General features: G+C 42.5%; 1 protein-coding gene across 2 annotated transcripts; it reads left to right on the forward strand.

The window, feature by feature from the left end:
- The first annotated feature begins 1,210 nt into the window (after positions 1 to 1,210).
- Positions 1,211 to 13,876, forward strand: LOC138683301 (hsp90 co-chaperone Cdc37-like 1). Of its 2 annotated transcripts, XM_069774926.1 has the most exons (7): positions 1,211 to 1,588; positions 8,136 to 8,417; positions 9,188 to 9,281; positions 10,560 to 10,675; positions 10,985 to 11,107; positions 12,506 to 12,661; positions 13,461 to 13,876. In XM_069774926.1, the coding sequence occupies exons 2-7, from the start codon at positions 8,268 to 8,270 to the stop codon at positions 13,557 to 13,559; spliced, it is 738 nt and encodes a 245-aa protein (XP_069631027.1). In that variant the 5' UTR covers positions 1,211 to 1,588; positions 8,136 to 8,267; the 3' UTR covers positions 13,560 to 13,876. The 2 variants fall into 2 exon arrangements, with proteins under 2 accessions (XP_069631027.1, XP_069631026.1); XM_069774925.1 differs by lacking the exon at positions 1,211 to 1,588 and having other exon boundaries at positions 5,020 to 8,417.
- Positions 13,877 to 14,160: the final 284 nt, after the last annotated feature.

The following is a 14,160-nucleotide window of genomic DNA, read 5'->3' on the forward strand; positions in this document are numbered from 1 at the left end:
CTCTTCTCTATTATTGTATACTTTATATGCAATTTCAATCAGCTGGGATATTGTCATCCCAGACATTCTATTTTTTATTCTGTACAGAATTAGCTGGTGGTATTGCTTAATCATTAACCTCCCTGTACCTGAATTTGGGTTCCAATTAGGCTTCTGAATTGGCCGTCTCTGGCACTCTGCCGTTCATTGTCCTCCCTTGCCTTTTCTATAACCATTTTTTTTTTTCTTCTGGTGCTACTAACATCTGGATATCCTCCTTCTCATCTTCCAGTTTTAGGCACCTTTTCCCAATACTACAAGCAGAACAACACCTTGGTGCCTTCTTAATATCCTCCATCATCATCATTACATTTGAATCAGAAGTTAACAAATTACATTTTTTCTGTATTTCATGATTGTTCCTTAATGAGAAAAAAAATCAGCATACAGCACCTCATCCCATTTATCCAATCTTCTACAAAACAACATTAATTGCAGAATTGTATTATAGTTCAACAATCCCTTTTCTGGCCACTTTTCCCCATCATCCAATTTATATTTTGGCCACCACTGAGTATAGTACTCTGTCAGCTTCTTTTTTGTTAGGGGATCCCCTCCAAACTTGCCCCAATGTTTTAAAATACAACCTAATGGGGAACGAGGAGTTTCTGCTGACTCCTGGGCGCCCAGATTCCTCCCCAGAAAGATCATTCTCAACCAAGATTTCATATACTCCAGTCACTGCTGTCAATCGTATATGACTAACTTCTCCTATGGATGCAAATACCGTAATATCATATACTCCAGTCGTCACTGTCAAACGCATACGATATACCAGTTACACCAATTATACTTCAAACTAGTAATATCTCTTTTAGCAAGCGTTGCACCGTTGTGTCACTTACCACCTCCGGCTGGGGAGAATACTCTTGGAGTCCCTGATCAAAAGGTCGGTGCGCACTGGAGTCCGGAGAGCAGCGTCTCCCCGCTGGTGGCTGGCAAGTTGATCCGGGCAAGGTGTCATGGCAGTCCCATCTGGGTTGCGAAAACTGTTGTCCTAAAAGCGGATTCGTTACCTGGCGTGCAATAGACCAATCTCACACACTCGGGAGAGATATTGCTTTATTCTGCGCAGGGTGCTCGGTGGACTTTCCACAAATCAAGCACACCAGATTCCTCAGGTGTGTCCCTTTTATACAGTAACAATTGCATCTAATTTATTAAACTACTCCCACCTAATATGTATTCAAACTATCTAATGCATATGTATAGGATTACGTAACCATGACACATCAGATGCCTTCTCCGCATGCGTGGGGGTCTCGGGTGGTCTTCGGTGGTCGTTTGAGGAGGTATCCCCTCCTCGCTTTGACCGCTAAGTCGCTCTGTTTTGGGTCAGCAGTTCATTTTCCTGCCAAGAGGGTTGCACCATCAATCAGGAAGAATAGAAAGGATCAGAACTGGTGCTCCAGGTGAGGCACCATTAAACAGGAAGAATAGAAAAGCTCAGAATGAGCTTGGCTAACTAACTTAATTTAAAACAGGACTTTCTAATCTACCACAGGGTTTTCTGTATCTGACATCAAAACCACTGAAGAGGTGCAAAGATGTGAGTCAGAAAAAATGATTAAACTTTTTTTTTCTCTTAAATAATCACTGAGTCTGGTGCATTGGGGGTGGGGGTTTAAACAGGCATGCATAAGTGAGTGCATGCTTATCCTGGATCTGTTTAGCTGTCCTTGGATGTGTCAGAAAGGACTTGTGTAGTAATGCTATAGGTAATATTGGAATTTGTTACCAGCCCACTGTCACAGGCAAAACAGTCTCGACTCAGGGAATTTTATTTCATTTAATTTATTGCCAACTGATACAAACTCAATTACTGATTCAGGTATTGAGCGGGGGGGGAAATCCCACAATTAAACAAACAGGGAAACACCTTTTCTTCCCCCTTCCCCAGGTTCAACTTCAATCAAACACCTCCCTGCTTCCTAGTCTCAACTTGCCTTGTTTTTGCTGGGTTATGACCTGGTGACAGGTGGCACAAGGGAGGTTGGGGTCATCTGCATAATGGTTTCTTTCTGCAGCTCCTTGCTACTTACTCATTTTCCTCTGTTCTAGCATGGGTTCCTCCATGGGTTGCAGGCCATTTGAGAGCATGCCTGCTTTAGTATGGGGGTGTAGCTGCTCTGGTGTGGAGTAATTCCTTTCAAGATTGCATCTCCAGCTGGTACCTACGTTTACCTGGCAGGAGGGGACCTAAGAGATGGAGGGGAACGGATACAGGTCCCTGCTCGGGGAGGCAGGCGAATCCCCTCCCGGTCTCCCTCACCTTCCCAGTTGCCCCTACACAACAGGTATGGGGCTCTGGAACTTGAGGACCAGGCCAATGAAGATCAGGGTGTAGATGAAGGCCTATCCAGGAGGGTGCCTAGGCTGAGTCAGTCAGTCCCATGCATTCTGACAGCCTCTGAAAAAAGAAAAAGGAGGGTAATTGTCGTAGGCAATTCCCTTCTGAGAGGGACAGAGGGCCCAATATGCAGACCTGACCCATCCCACAGGGAAGTCTGCTGCCTCCCTGGGGCCTGGGTAAAAGACATTACCAGGAAACTCCCTGGTCTGGTTTGGCCCTCTGATTATTACCTGCTATTAGTTGTGCAGGCTGGCAGTGATGAGATTGCAGGGAGAAATCCAAAGGCAATCAAAAGGGATTTCAGGGCACTGGGGCAATTAGTGGAAGGATCGGGAGCACAGGTAGTGTTTTCCTCAATCCCTTCAGTGGCAGGGAAATATACTGAAAGGAACAGGAAAACACACCTGATTAATACGTGGCTCAGAGGCTGGTGCCATCGGTGGAATTTTGGGATTTTGGTCATGGGGAGGTTTACACGGCACCAGGCCTGCTGGCGACAGATGGAGTCCAGCTATCTCAAAGGGGGAAAAGGATTCTCACTCATGAGATGGCAGGGCTCATAGAGAGGGCTTTAAACTAGGTTTGAAGGGGGAGGGGGATAAACCTAGGCTCACCAGAGATGAGCCTGGGGGCAGCATGCCAATGCTGGGGGTGGAATAGACAGCCCAGCTCAAGTGCATCTATGCCAATGCACACAGCATGGGCAATAAACAGGAGGAGCTGGAAGCCATTGTGCAGCAGGATAGCTATGACTTAGTTGCCACCACAGAAACATGGTGGGATGACTCCCATGACTGGAGTGCTGCAATGGATGTCTATAAGCTCTTCAGAAGGGATAGGCAAGGAAGGAGAGGTGGTGGGGTGGCTCTCTATGTTAGGGAGTGTTTCGATTGTACAGAGCTACACGATTGTGATGACAAGGTTGAGTGCTTGTGGGTAAGGATGAGAGGGAAGGCCAACAAGGCAGATATTGTGCTGGGAGTCTGTTATAGACCACCCAATCAGGTTGAGGAGACAGATGAATCATTCTACAAGCGGCTGGCAGTAGTCTCAGAATTGTGTGCCCTTGTTCTCGTGGGGGACTTCAACTTTCTGGACGTCTGCTGGAAATACGACACAGCAGAGAGTAAGCAGTCTAAGAGGTTCCTGGGGTGTGTGGAAGATAACCTCCTGACACAGCTGGTAGGTGAGCCTACTGGGGAGGAGCCTTGCTAGATCTGCTGTTTACAAACAGGGAAGGACTGGTGGGAGGTGTGATGGTCAGAGGCCGTCTCGGGCTTAGCGACCATGAAATGATAGAATTCTCAATTCTTGGTGAGGCAAGGAAGGTGGTCAGTAAAACCACCACTATGGACTTCCGGAGGGCAAACTTTGGCCTTTTCCAGACATTGGTTGAGAGAGTCCCTTGGGAGACAGTCCTGAAGGGCAAAGGGGTCCAGGAAGGCTGGACATTCTTCAAGAAGGAAATCTTAATGGCTCAGGACCAGGCTATTCCCATGCGCCGCAAGACGAACTGCCGAGGAAGATGACCGGCCTGGCTGAACAGGGAGCTTTTTCTAGGACTCAAGAAAAAAAGGAGAGTTTATCATCTTTGGAAGAAAGGGCAGGCAACCCAGGAGGAGTACAGGGATCTTGTTAGGTCATACAGAGAGGAAATTAGAAAGGCAAAAGCTCAGCTAGAACTCAATCTGGCCACTGTCGTAAGAGACAACAAAAAATGTTTTTACAAATATGTTAACAATAAAAAGAGAGCCAAGGAGAGAATATCTATCCTTTATTGGATACAGAGGGGAACATTGCCACCAGAGATGAGGAAAAGGCTGAGATACTTAATGCCTTCTTTGCCTCAGTCTTTAATAGTGAGACCAGTTATCCTCAGGGTACTCAGCCCCCTGAGCTGGAAGGCAGGGACGGAGAGCAGAATATACCCCCCATAATCCAGGAGGAAATAGTGACCTACTACGCCATCTGGACACTCACAAGTCTATGGGACCAGATGGGATCCATCCGAGAGTACTGAGGGAGCTGGCGGAGGAGCTTGCCAAGCCACTCTCCATCATTTATCAGCAGTCCTGGTCAACAGGGGAGGTCCCAGAAGACTGGAAGCTTGCCAATGTGATGCCCATTTACAAGAAGGGTCGGCGGGAGGACCCGGGGAACTACAGGCCTGTGAGCCTGACCTCGGTACTGGGGAAGATTATGGAGCGGTTCATCTTGAGTGCGCTCACATGGCATGTGCAGGACAACCAGGGGATCAGGCCCAGCCAGCATGGGTTCATGAAAGGCAGGCCCTGCTTGACCAAGCTGATCTCCTTCTATGACCAGGTGACCTGCCTAGTGGATGAGGGAAAGGCTGTGGATGTTGTTTACCTGGACTTCAGTAAAGCCTTTGACACTGTCTCTCCTGGCATACTCCTTGAGAAGCTGGCGGCCCATGGCTTAGACAAGTGTACTCTTCGCTGGGTAAAAAAACTGGCTGGATGGACGAGCCCAGAGGGTTGTGGTGAATGGAGTCAAATCCAGTTGTCGGGGGGTCACGAGTGGTGTTCCCCAGGGCTCAGTTTTGGGGCAAGTTCTCTTTAATATCTTTATCAATGATTGGATGAGGGGATTGAGTGCACCCTCAGTCAGTTTGCAGATGACACCAAGTTGGGAGGGAGGATTGATCTGCTCGAGGGTAGGAAGGGTCTACAGAGGGATCTGGACAGGCTGGATCGATGGGCCGAGGCCAATTGTATGAGGTTCAACAAGGCCAAGTGCCGGGTCCCGCACTTCAGTCACAACAACCCCATGCAACGCTACAGGCTTGGGGAAGAGTGGCTGGAAAGCTGCCTGGCAGAGAAAGACCTGGGGGTGCTGGTCGACAGCCAGCTGAATATGAGCTGGCAGTGTGCCCAGGTGGCCAAGGCGGCCAACGGCATCCTGGCCTGTATCAGAAATAGTGTGGCCAGCAGGAGCAGGGAAGTGATTGTTCCCCTGTATTCAGCACTGGTGAGGCTGCACCTTGAGTACTGTGTTCAGTTTTGGGCCCCTCACTACAGGAAAGACATTGAGGTGTTGGAGCGTGTCCAGAGAAGGGCAATGAAGGTGGTGAAGGGCCTGGAGCACAAGTCTTATGAGGAGCGGCTGAGGGAACTGGGGTTGTTTAGTCTGGCAAAAAGGAGGCTGAGGGGAGACCTTATAGCTCTCTACAACTACCTGAAAGGAGGTTGTAGTGAGGTGGGTGCTGGTCTCTTCTGCCAGGTGGCTGGAGATAGGACGAGAGGAAATGGCCTCAAGTTGTGGCAGGGGAGGTTTAGATTGGATATTAGGAAAAATGTCTTCACCGAAAGGGTTGTCAGGCATTGGAACAGGCTGCCTAGGGAAGTGGTTGAGTCACCATCCCTGGAGGTGTTCAAAAAACGCGTAGATGTGGCACTTCAGGACATGGTTTAGTGGGCATGGTGGTGTTAGGTTGATGGTTGGACTCAATGATCTTAAAGGTCTTTTCCAACCTAAACAATTCTATGATTCGAAGTTTCCTCCAGATAAGCTCTCGCAACTTAGTGTCCTTCCTATCCCTCTGCTGAAGATGGTCACCATCACTAACTTCAGAATATTGCACTGGAAGGCTGAGAAGCTAATACACACATTTTATTTCTCACTTCTGGTGGGAGGGCAGAACAGATCATAGAATTATAGAACAGCCCAGGTTGGAAGGAACCTCAAAAGATCATGTGGTCCAACCTATCATGGGAAAGGGAGCCTAGATGAGATTATCTAGCACCCTGTCCATCGCATCTTGAAAACTTCCAGTGATGGGGACTCTAACGCATCCCTGGGGAGGTTGTACCAGTGGTTGATTTTTCTCACTGTAAAAAATTTCTTTCTTGTATCGAGATGAAATCTCTCCCGGTGTAACTTGTACCCATTGCCCCTTGTCTTGTCCATGTGGCTCTTTGTGAAGAGAGAGCCTGCATCCCCTTTGTAGCTTGTAGATGGTTTAGAGAGAGAAAAAATTCTTAAATTGCTGATTTTCTAGTCTACATCTGTAAGCAATATAAATTCTGTGGTTTAAGAAATCACTTCTATCTCCTAGCTGTTAGTGACCCTCTCAATATATTTGGTAGAAGGAAAGAGATGCTTATGTTGTGCCTCAACTAATTCATAGCTTAAATTCCACTTTCACTGATAGTCCAGGCTAAGATGCTAGAACATGCATTGAGTAATTGTATTGGGTTTATGTGGCAAGATTTTGGTAGCAGGAGGGCTGCAGGAGTGGCCTCTGAGAAGAAACCAGGGGCTGCCCTCATGTCAGACAGAGCCAGTTCCAGCCAGCTCCAAAATGGACCCACTGCAGGCCAAAGCTGAGCCAATCAGCGAAGCTGGTGGCACGTCTGTGAAAACATATTTAAGAAAGGGCAAAAAATTACTGTGTAGCAGTTGTGAGAGAGAGGACCGAGGAAAAAATGTGAGAGAAACAACCTTGAAGACATCAAGGTCAGAGAAGAAAGAGGAGGAGGAGGTGCTCCAGGCACCAGAGCAGAGATTGCCCTGCAGCCCGTGGAGAAGACCATGATGCAGGTTGTCCCCTAGCAACCCATGGAGAGGACCACATGCCAGAGCAGGTATTCCCTGCAGCTCATGGAGAGGACCATGCTGGATGCAGCCCATGGAGGACACCGTACTGGAGCAGGTGGATGTGCTCTGAAGGAAGTTGCAGCTGGTGGAGAGTCCATGCTGGAGCAGGGTCCTGGCAGGAGCTGCAGCTCATGGGGGACCCATGTTTGAGCAGTCTTTTCCTGAAGGACTGTACCCCATGGAACAGAACCATACTGGAGCAGTTCTTGAAGAAATGCAGCCCGTGGGAAGGACCCCACGCTGGAGCAGGGGAAAAGCGTGAGGAGGAAGGAGCGCCAGAGAGGAACTGTTACAAACTGACTGCAACCCCCATTCCCCATTGCCCCACCGCCGCTCAGGACAGGGAGGAGGAGACAGAAGAGTCAGGAACAATAGAGTGAAGTTGAGCTTGGGAAGTGGGAGGGGAATGTGTCTTCAGTTTTGTCTTTGTTTCTCACCATCTTACTCTATTTTTAATTGGCAATAAATTAAATTAATCTTCTCCAAGTTGAGTCTGTTTTGCCCATGACGGTAATTGGTGAGCAATCTTCCTGTCTTTATCTCGACCCACGAGCTTTTTTTCATCTTATTTTCTTCCCTTGTCCTGCTGAGGAGGGGGAATGAGTGAGTGGCTTGGTGGGCACCTGGCAGCCAGCCAAGGTCAACCCACCACAGTAATATTAATCCATGCTGGATGGTAGGTAGTAATAGTTACTCTATTGTTATGATTTGACATCATAAAGCAGATGCTTTCTTCTCAGAAGTATGTCTTACAAGTATTCTGCTATTTTGGCTATTGTTAATTTTGCAGAATAAAGATAGCCAGAGGGGAATGAGGAAAATCCTTTAATCTACAAAAGAATTTTATGATATGCAGTCTGAGGATTGTATTACTGGTGACAATACTTGATCCGTGATTCTGTAAATATCTTTCAATTAAGTTTAGAAAGCTTGAAGTAGAAGTTTCCTTTAAAAATCATCTAGCTGCACAGTATCATGTTTAGTCACTGTTGTGAATAATATTGCTTTTAAGATGCCTTCCATCTCATTGTTCTATTTGGGAGTCAAAGCGTTCTGTTTCTATATGCTTCATAAATTCTATCAGTTTTCCTTCCATAAACAGCATGTTTTGTTTTCCACACAGACCTATGGTCAAGGGATTGAATTAATCTGTCAAAACCAAAAAGAGTTTGTGAAGAGCTCTGTAGAATCCAAATGGAATCTAGCAGAAGCCCAGCAGAAACTTGGTAGTTTAGCACTGCATAATTCAGAATCCATGGATCAGGAATATGCTAAAGCACAGACTGAAGCTTCAGAACTGAGACATAGAGAGGAAGAGTGGAGAAGAAAAGAAGAAGTGCTAATACAGAGGGAAAGACAGAATCTATGGAATACAGATTCTTTTAGTAAGGAGGTATTTAATAAGGTATGACATGTATAAATGCGTATGAAAACAATTATAAGCCTTTTTTTATTCCATTTATTTCTCATATTGAGTGTTTTCTATATCTAATATAGTGCTTATTTTAATGTGTTGAATGTTTTTCTTTCTTATTTTGCCCTATGAAAGGGGACATGTTGCATTGATATCACAAATGTGTATGACACTTCTCCTTTAATTGGGAATCAGAACTTATATTTGTCCCTTATAGCAACTGTTGCCAAAAACAAGGATGAGCAATAGTTCTTCACATGAAGTTTGCTTCTTTGTTATGCCAAATTCTCACATTTGAACATGCACAATTTGCCTCTAATGTGAATTTCTTAATACAGATTATTTTAGCACAGACTGTCTTCATAGTAAATCCCAGTTTTGTTTTCAGCACTTAACTTGAATATGAACTGTTAATGCATCGTTTTTCATAATTCCGCTGAGTTAGCTTCATCAGGGCTAGATGGTGTAGATGTTTCTCATTGTTTATAGATCAGTAAGTTCCTACTAGTGTGTAGAACTTTGAGGTAGATTATTGCTCAGAAGAAGAATATGATAAGGCATTTTTCACCCTATTATTAATTAGACAAGCTGTGTTTTGGTAAATAACCTTCTTGGGTACATTAAGTGTTGGGTACATATGTGTTTGCTGGGCTATGCTTAAAACTAGAACATTGCCCTTTAAAAAATAATAAATTAAAATAATCCTATAGTTCAAAAAAGGTATATGTGGAGATTCTATGATAGTTTTTTCTCATCTTTAGAGTTTTATTAGTCAATATAAAAGAAAAGAAGTAGACGATGAAGATATATCCAAATCATTTATACAGAAGCATGAACAAAAGATTAGATACTTTGGTAAGTATGTTGCTTCCAACATTTTGCAGTTTAACCTCCTGTAGAATTTGTGTAGGTCTATTTATTTTTTTTCATTATTATTATTATGCAAAATGGATGCTAACAAATGAAACAGCTAGCAAGGAGAGCATCTAGATTCTTGTTTCTCAGGACAGGAGATGTGGCATTGTAACAAATAACCATTTCAAAGTAAAGGAAACTGTAAATCACAGAAGCCTGTTGGTTCCTATGATCAGTGAGAACTTGAGTCAACATAGAACTGAAAAAGTTTTTCAAGTCATGAAAATTAAAATTCTAGCAACTTTTTCTGCTGTTCCATGGGAAATGATAGGAGCATTAATGGAGATGCAATTCCTGCATGTAAAAGTGCCTGGGACTGTCTGTACCTGCCTCCTATAAATAGCTGGGGTTTTGCTGTCTGTTAATCCATGAGGGGGATGAATGATAAAAGGTAAATATCTGCAAAACAGCTGTTAAGACTATGCAGAGATGGAACCAATCTTTTATTTTTAAAGATATATTTATATGAGTGATAGAAGGGTAAAACTTTGTATCTAGTACTGGCAAGCAGTAAAATATCACTAATATGTATTCACTTCTTGAATTTTGAGTTCTAACTTTCAACTTCCAGCTTTTTCCATGAAGGTAGTTTCATGCTATTTACTACCATTCATTCTTCTAGTTAACTTTCAACCACTGAGTTGGCTCTCCTGTTTTGACCTTAATGCTTGAACTTGATTATAAAAATAGCTTTATATTTCCTAAAACCTAGCAAACCATGTCAGAAGCATATTCATTTTAGAATATGATTATGCTTTCATTTCTATTTGTCTTACTTGCAAGCACTTAAAGAACTTTTCTGTCAAAAATCACTGATTGTAAATCTCCATCCATCAACTTAGTTATACTATCAAATTCTTAACAAATAGGTATAGATACTACTTTGTTACAGTATGTGAAAACCATTTACAGTTAATCTGTTTTTAACACTGCCAGAGATACAATAAAAATAAGATCTTAACAGTAGCAGCTAACTATATTTCAGTATCTTTACAGTCTGAGCATACCTTATTGGTAATGCTCTTTCAGCATTGGGAGGTGTTTTAAAAACAACAAAAAAATTGAGTTCAGTTTTATTTGCATGCTGTTCTTCTGAGGTAACAATGAAGTGTGAAGGTGATTGTAGTAGTATGTAAATTTGAATAACGTCTTCACTGCATTAAATCACTTCTCCATATTGAATGTGTTAATTCATGCCATTGGGTTTTTTTTAATCAGGTATGCTGGGCAGATGGGATGACAGTCAAAGATTTTTGTCTGACCACCCGTATCTTGTATGTGAAGAAACAGCTAAATATCTCATCTTATGGTGTTTTCATCTAGAAGCTGAACAGGTACTAGCAAGACCTTTAAACTGCTTAAAAGTATGCAGTTTCCCAGTTACACTACAGAAAAGCTGTCCAAATTGATGAGCCATTTAATTACTCTTCTCCCCGTCTTCCCATGTCCATGTTATCTTATTGAAGGAAGCCTCCAAAACACATTACCACATTAGATCTAGTCTCAGCTAATTAACAGTCCCTTTGCTTCTGTCAGCATCAGTTCTTTTCTCTTTAGGAATCAAATGCAAAGATGTTGCTGAATTTTAGATGGAGTTATACTTTTAAAGATATTTTCTGTAATTATATAATTTCTCTTTTCAGAAAAGAGCTCTGATGGAACAAATAGCACACCAAGCAGTTGTGATGCAGTTTATTATAGAAATAGCCAGAAGTTGTAATGTGGATCCAAGAGGCTGTTTTCGTCTATTTTTCCAAAAAGCCAAAGTAAGTCAGAACTTGTATAACACTGAGAGAAACTCTTGATACCCTTGCAAGGGAGCAGTGTTCTGAAGGAGCTTTCTTCCTGACAGTTGGAGGTTAAAAATGTTACTGACTGAATCAAGCTTATGGGGAAGTGTTGTTTTGTTGGCAGTTCATTCTAGGATGAATGTTTTGTGTAATTCTGATCTTGAGAATGGAAGTTCCATGGATTCTTGTTAGGCCAGAGGGAAAGCAGAACATAGCATGGGAACTACAGGAGTGTGGAATAGTGAAGTGCCACCTAAATTACAGCAGCAAACATGAATGTGTCTAAGGACTGAGTGTCCTATTTCACTTATCATAATGCCTCTCTATGCAGTTCATGGCAGGGCCCAATTTGGAGTCTGTTTCTCTTTAGTCAGTCATAGTTAGCTCTGGAACGCTGAGAGGGAGAGGGAGAGAGAGATGCGAGAAGACTGAAGCTGCGGTTTGATGCAGGTTCTATATTAAGTTATACAACACTGAAGAATCAAGTCATGCTGATCTTAATGCTGCCATAAGGACTTAAGTTGACACCCACTTTGATTCATGCTTTGCTTTTGAATTGAGTGCTGCCATGAGTACCTTTTCTCTTAAGGGTATTGGCTTCTGAGATGGAATAAAGGAAGGGTTAAAATTATATTTTTGTTCTTACATGTTCTCAGATGAATGAATAACTCAGTTCCTATACTCATCAAATGTTAAAGTCTCTCTTTAAAACAAAACAAAACAACAAAAACCAGCATACCTGAATCTTCTTTTTAAGCTGATTGGTGCTAATATTGTTATTGACTTGTCCAAACCATTATCCTTCAATGAGTATAATATGCATTACTGCAGAATTTCTTTTTAGCAGTTGTGTGAGTCAGCACAGACAGGGCACAGGAACAACCACAAAACCACAGATGAAATGCAAAGAGTAAATTTATTTTCGTTACCTCGCCAACCAGGGGCTCCCCAAAGCAGCACCCGGGCGGAGGCACACAAGTGCAAACACAGCCACCACAGAGCTTGGTCCTTGCTTGAGGATCTCCGAACCTGCTGTTTTCACCTGCTTTTCAAGGATTTGTGCAGGTGTATTTTACCACTGTGCTTTGATCTTTCCCACAGCAGGGCAGGAATCTCAAGCATGTTTGACAGGGTGCCTCTGAGTCTATGACAGGCCTGTGTTATCTAAACACAGATGTTCTACTTGTCAAGCACACGAGACTAAACAACAATTAGTATGATATATGTGTTTTTCTACACCCCAGCTGCAAGTCACTTGAGCGTGTTTACAATCCTCCTCGCCAATCTTCCATTATTTTCCCTCAGCAGTATGTATGCTTACAACTAGAAGTAAATCTGGCTGAGATGAAAAATATTTCACTCTTCTTTTTACAGGCAGGGGAAGAAGGCTATTTGGAAGCTTTTAAAACTGAGCTTGAAGCATTCAAATCAAGAGTGAGAATCTGTTCACAGTCTCAAGGGTTTCAAGCTATGTCAGTACAGAATCCTAGTGTCTATACTGGTATTGTAGGACTGGAGTCTTTGTCACAGGTAGGCTTTTTATTTCCAGAAATGCATATAACAACTCTATTAGGAATAGATTTTTGCTACACTCTTGAGAAGATGTACTTTTTGAGATCTAGGAATAGGCCTCTCTATACTTAGAGCACTGTCAGTTCTAACGTGTACTATTATCAATACGCAAGATTGTTTCTCAAAGCTCTCACAATTTATAGTATCAAAAGGCATATGTTAGTTCAGTGCCCTTGAATAATTGTGCTAAATGGAAAACTGCATCATTAACCTGTTCAGGTGCTAGAATTAAATATATTTTGTATCACAGGAGGCGAAATGAGCTTTCAACTGAAAATTACTGATCCCATTAATGGAAACCTACAGGTAGTCAAGTCTAAGGAAAATTTACACTGTGTTATGATAGTCTGCCCTTGTTTTTATCTTTATCTTGGAACACTGGGGTCTTTGGTTTCAGTGTTAGTGATGATCACATCTTGGGCTGAAGAGAAAATTTTAAAGGCTTTTAAAAGCTGGATGTTGGGGAAAGAGACACAATTTAATGTACTTGGAAATAAATTCGGTCAAGGTACCTGTTTGGTAAGATCTGGTAACTGAACCCTAAGTAAATGCACGATAAGGTGATAGTACGCTAGCTAAATTTAAAGAAGCTTCTTGACATTCACATTATGATAATACTGTCTGGGTTTTTTTTTTTTAACAAACTATATTTTATTACAAACTTATCTCAAGACAGACAAAATAAAGAGCTTGACTTAGTTCTCTGTAAGTGTATGTATGTATTGAGATTAAGCTTTCAATTCTTCATTTGTTGCAGGATGCAAATGATCTACAAGGTTGCATAAACAGAAGTGTCTGCAACTTAAACTCAATGCTACAAAAAGATGAAGAACCCAAAATGATGGACACAGTATAGCACTGTTAAGACTGAGGAAAAGTACTCTTTTTTTTATTACAAAGAAAAGAATGTGGCTATTTTCTTGACACATTTTTATGGGTATTGCACTTTATTTTTGGTGCTTTGAGTGAGGGGGGATTTGGAGGGAGGGTAATCCAGAAATACTTGTAATAATGTTTGAAAATGTGCTGCTAGGTTTTTGGTTGTCTATGAAGAATGGGGTTCTCATTGCCAAATGTGAAACTGGATGTGTTTTATGCTACTAAATTTGCCTTTCATGAATTTGGGAATTAAAGTATGAAAAAGAAATTACATAAATACAATGTTTACAATAAGTGCTAGATTTCTGGTGGAATCTCTTATGCTCCTAAATCTGGTTTTATCATTAATAGCAATAAATTGGTATGACATCAGTACTGCAGATCTGGATGGCATCAATTAAAACACTGTCTCTCTACCTCTTCTAAGAGGATTTAAATGTCACATTTTGCTTTCATAAAAAAATCTTGTGTGTTGTTCCCCTCCTCCCCTGTATTGGGTTTTTGTGGCAAGGTTTTGGTAGCAGGGGGGTTACAGGGGTGGCTTCTGTGAGAAGCTGCTAGAAGTTTCCCCTATGTCT

This window comes from Haliaeetus albicilla, chromosome W, assembly GCF_947461875.1.
Source record: "Haliaeetus albicilla chromosome W, bHalAlb1.1, whole genome shotgun sequence".
Lineage (NCBI taxonomy): Eukaryota > Metazoa > Chordata > Aves > Accipitriformes > Accipitridae > Haliaeetus > Haliaeetus albicilla.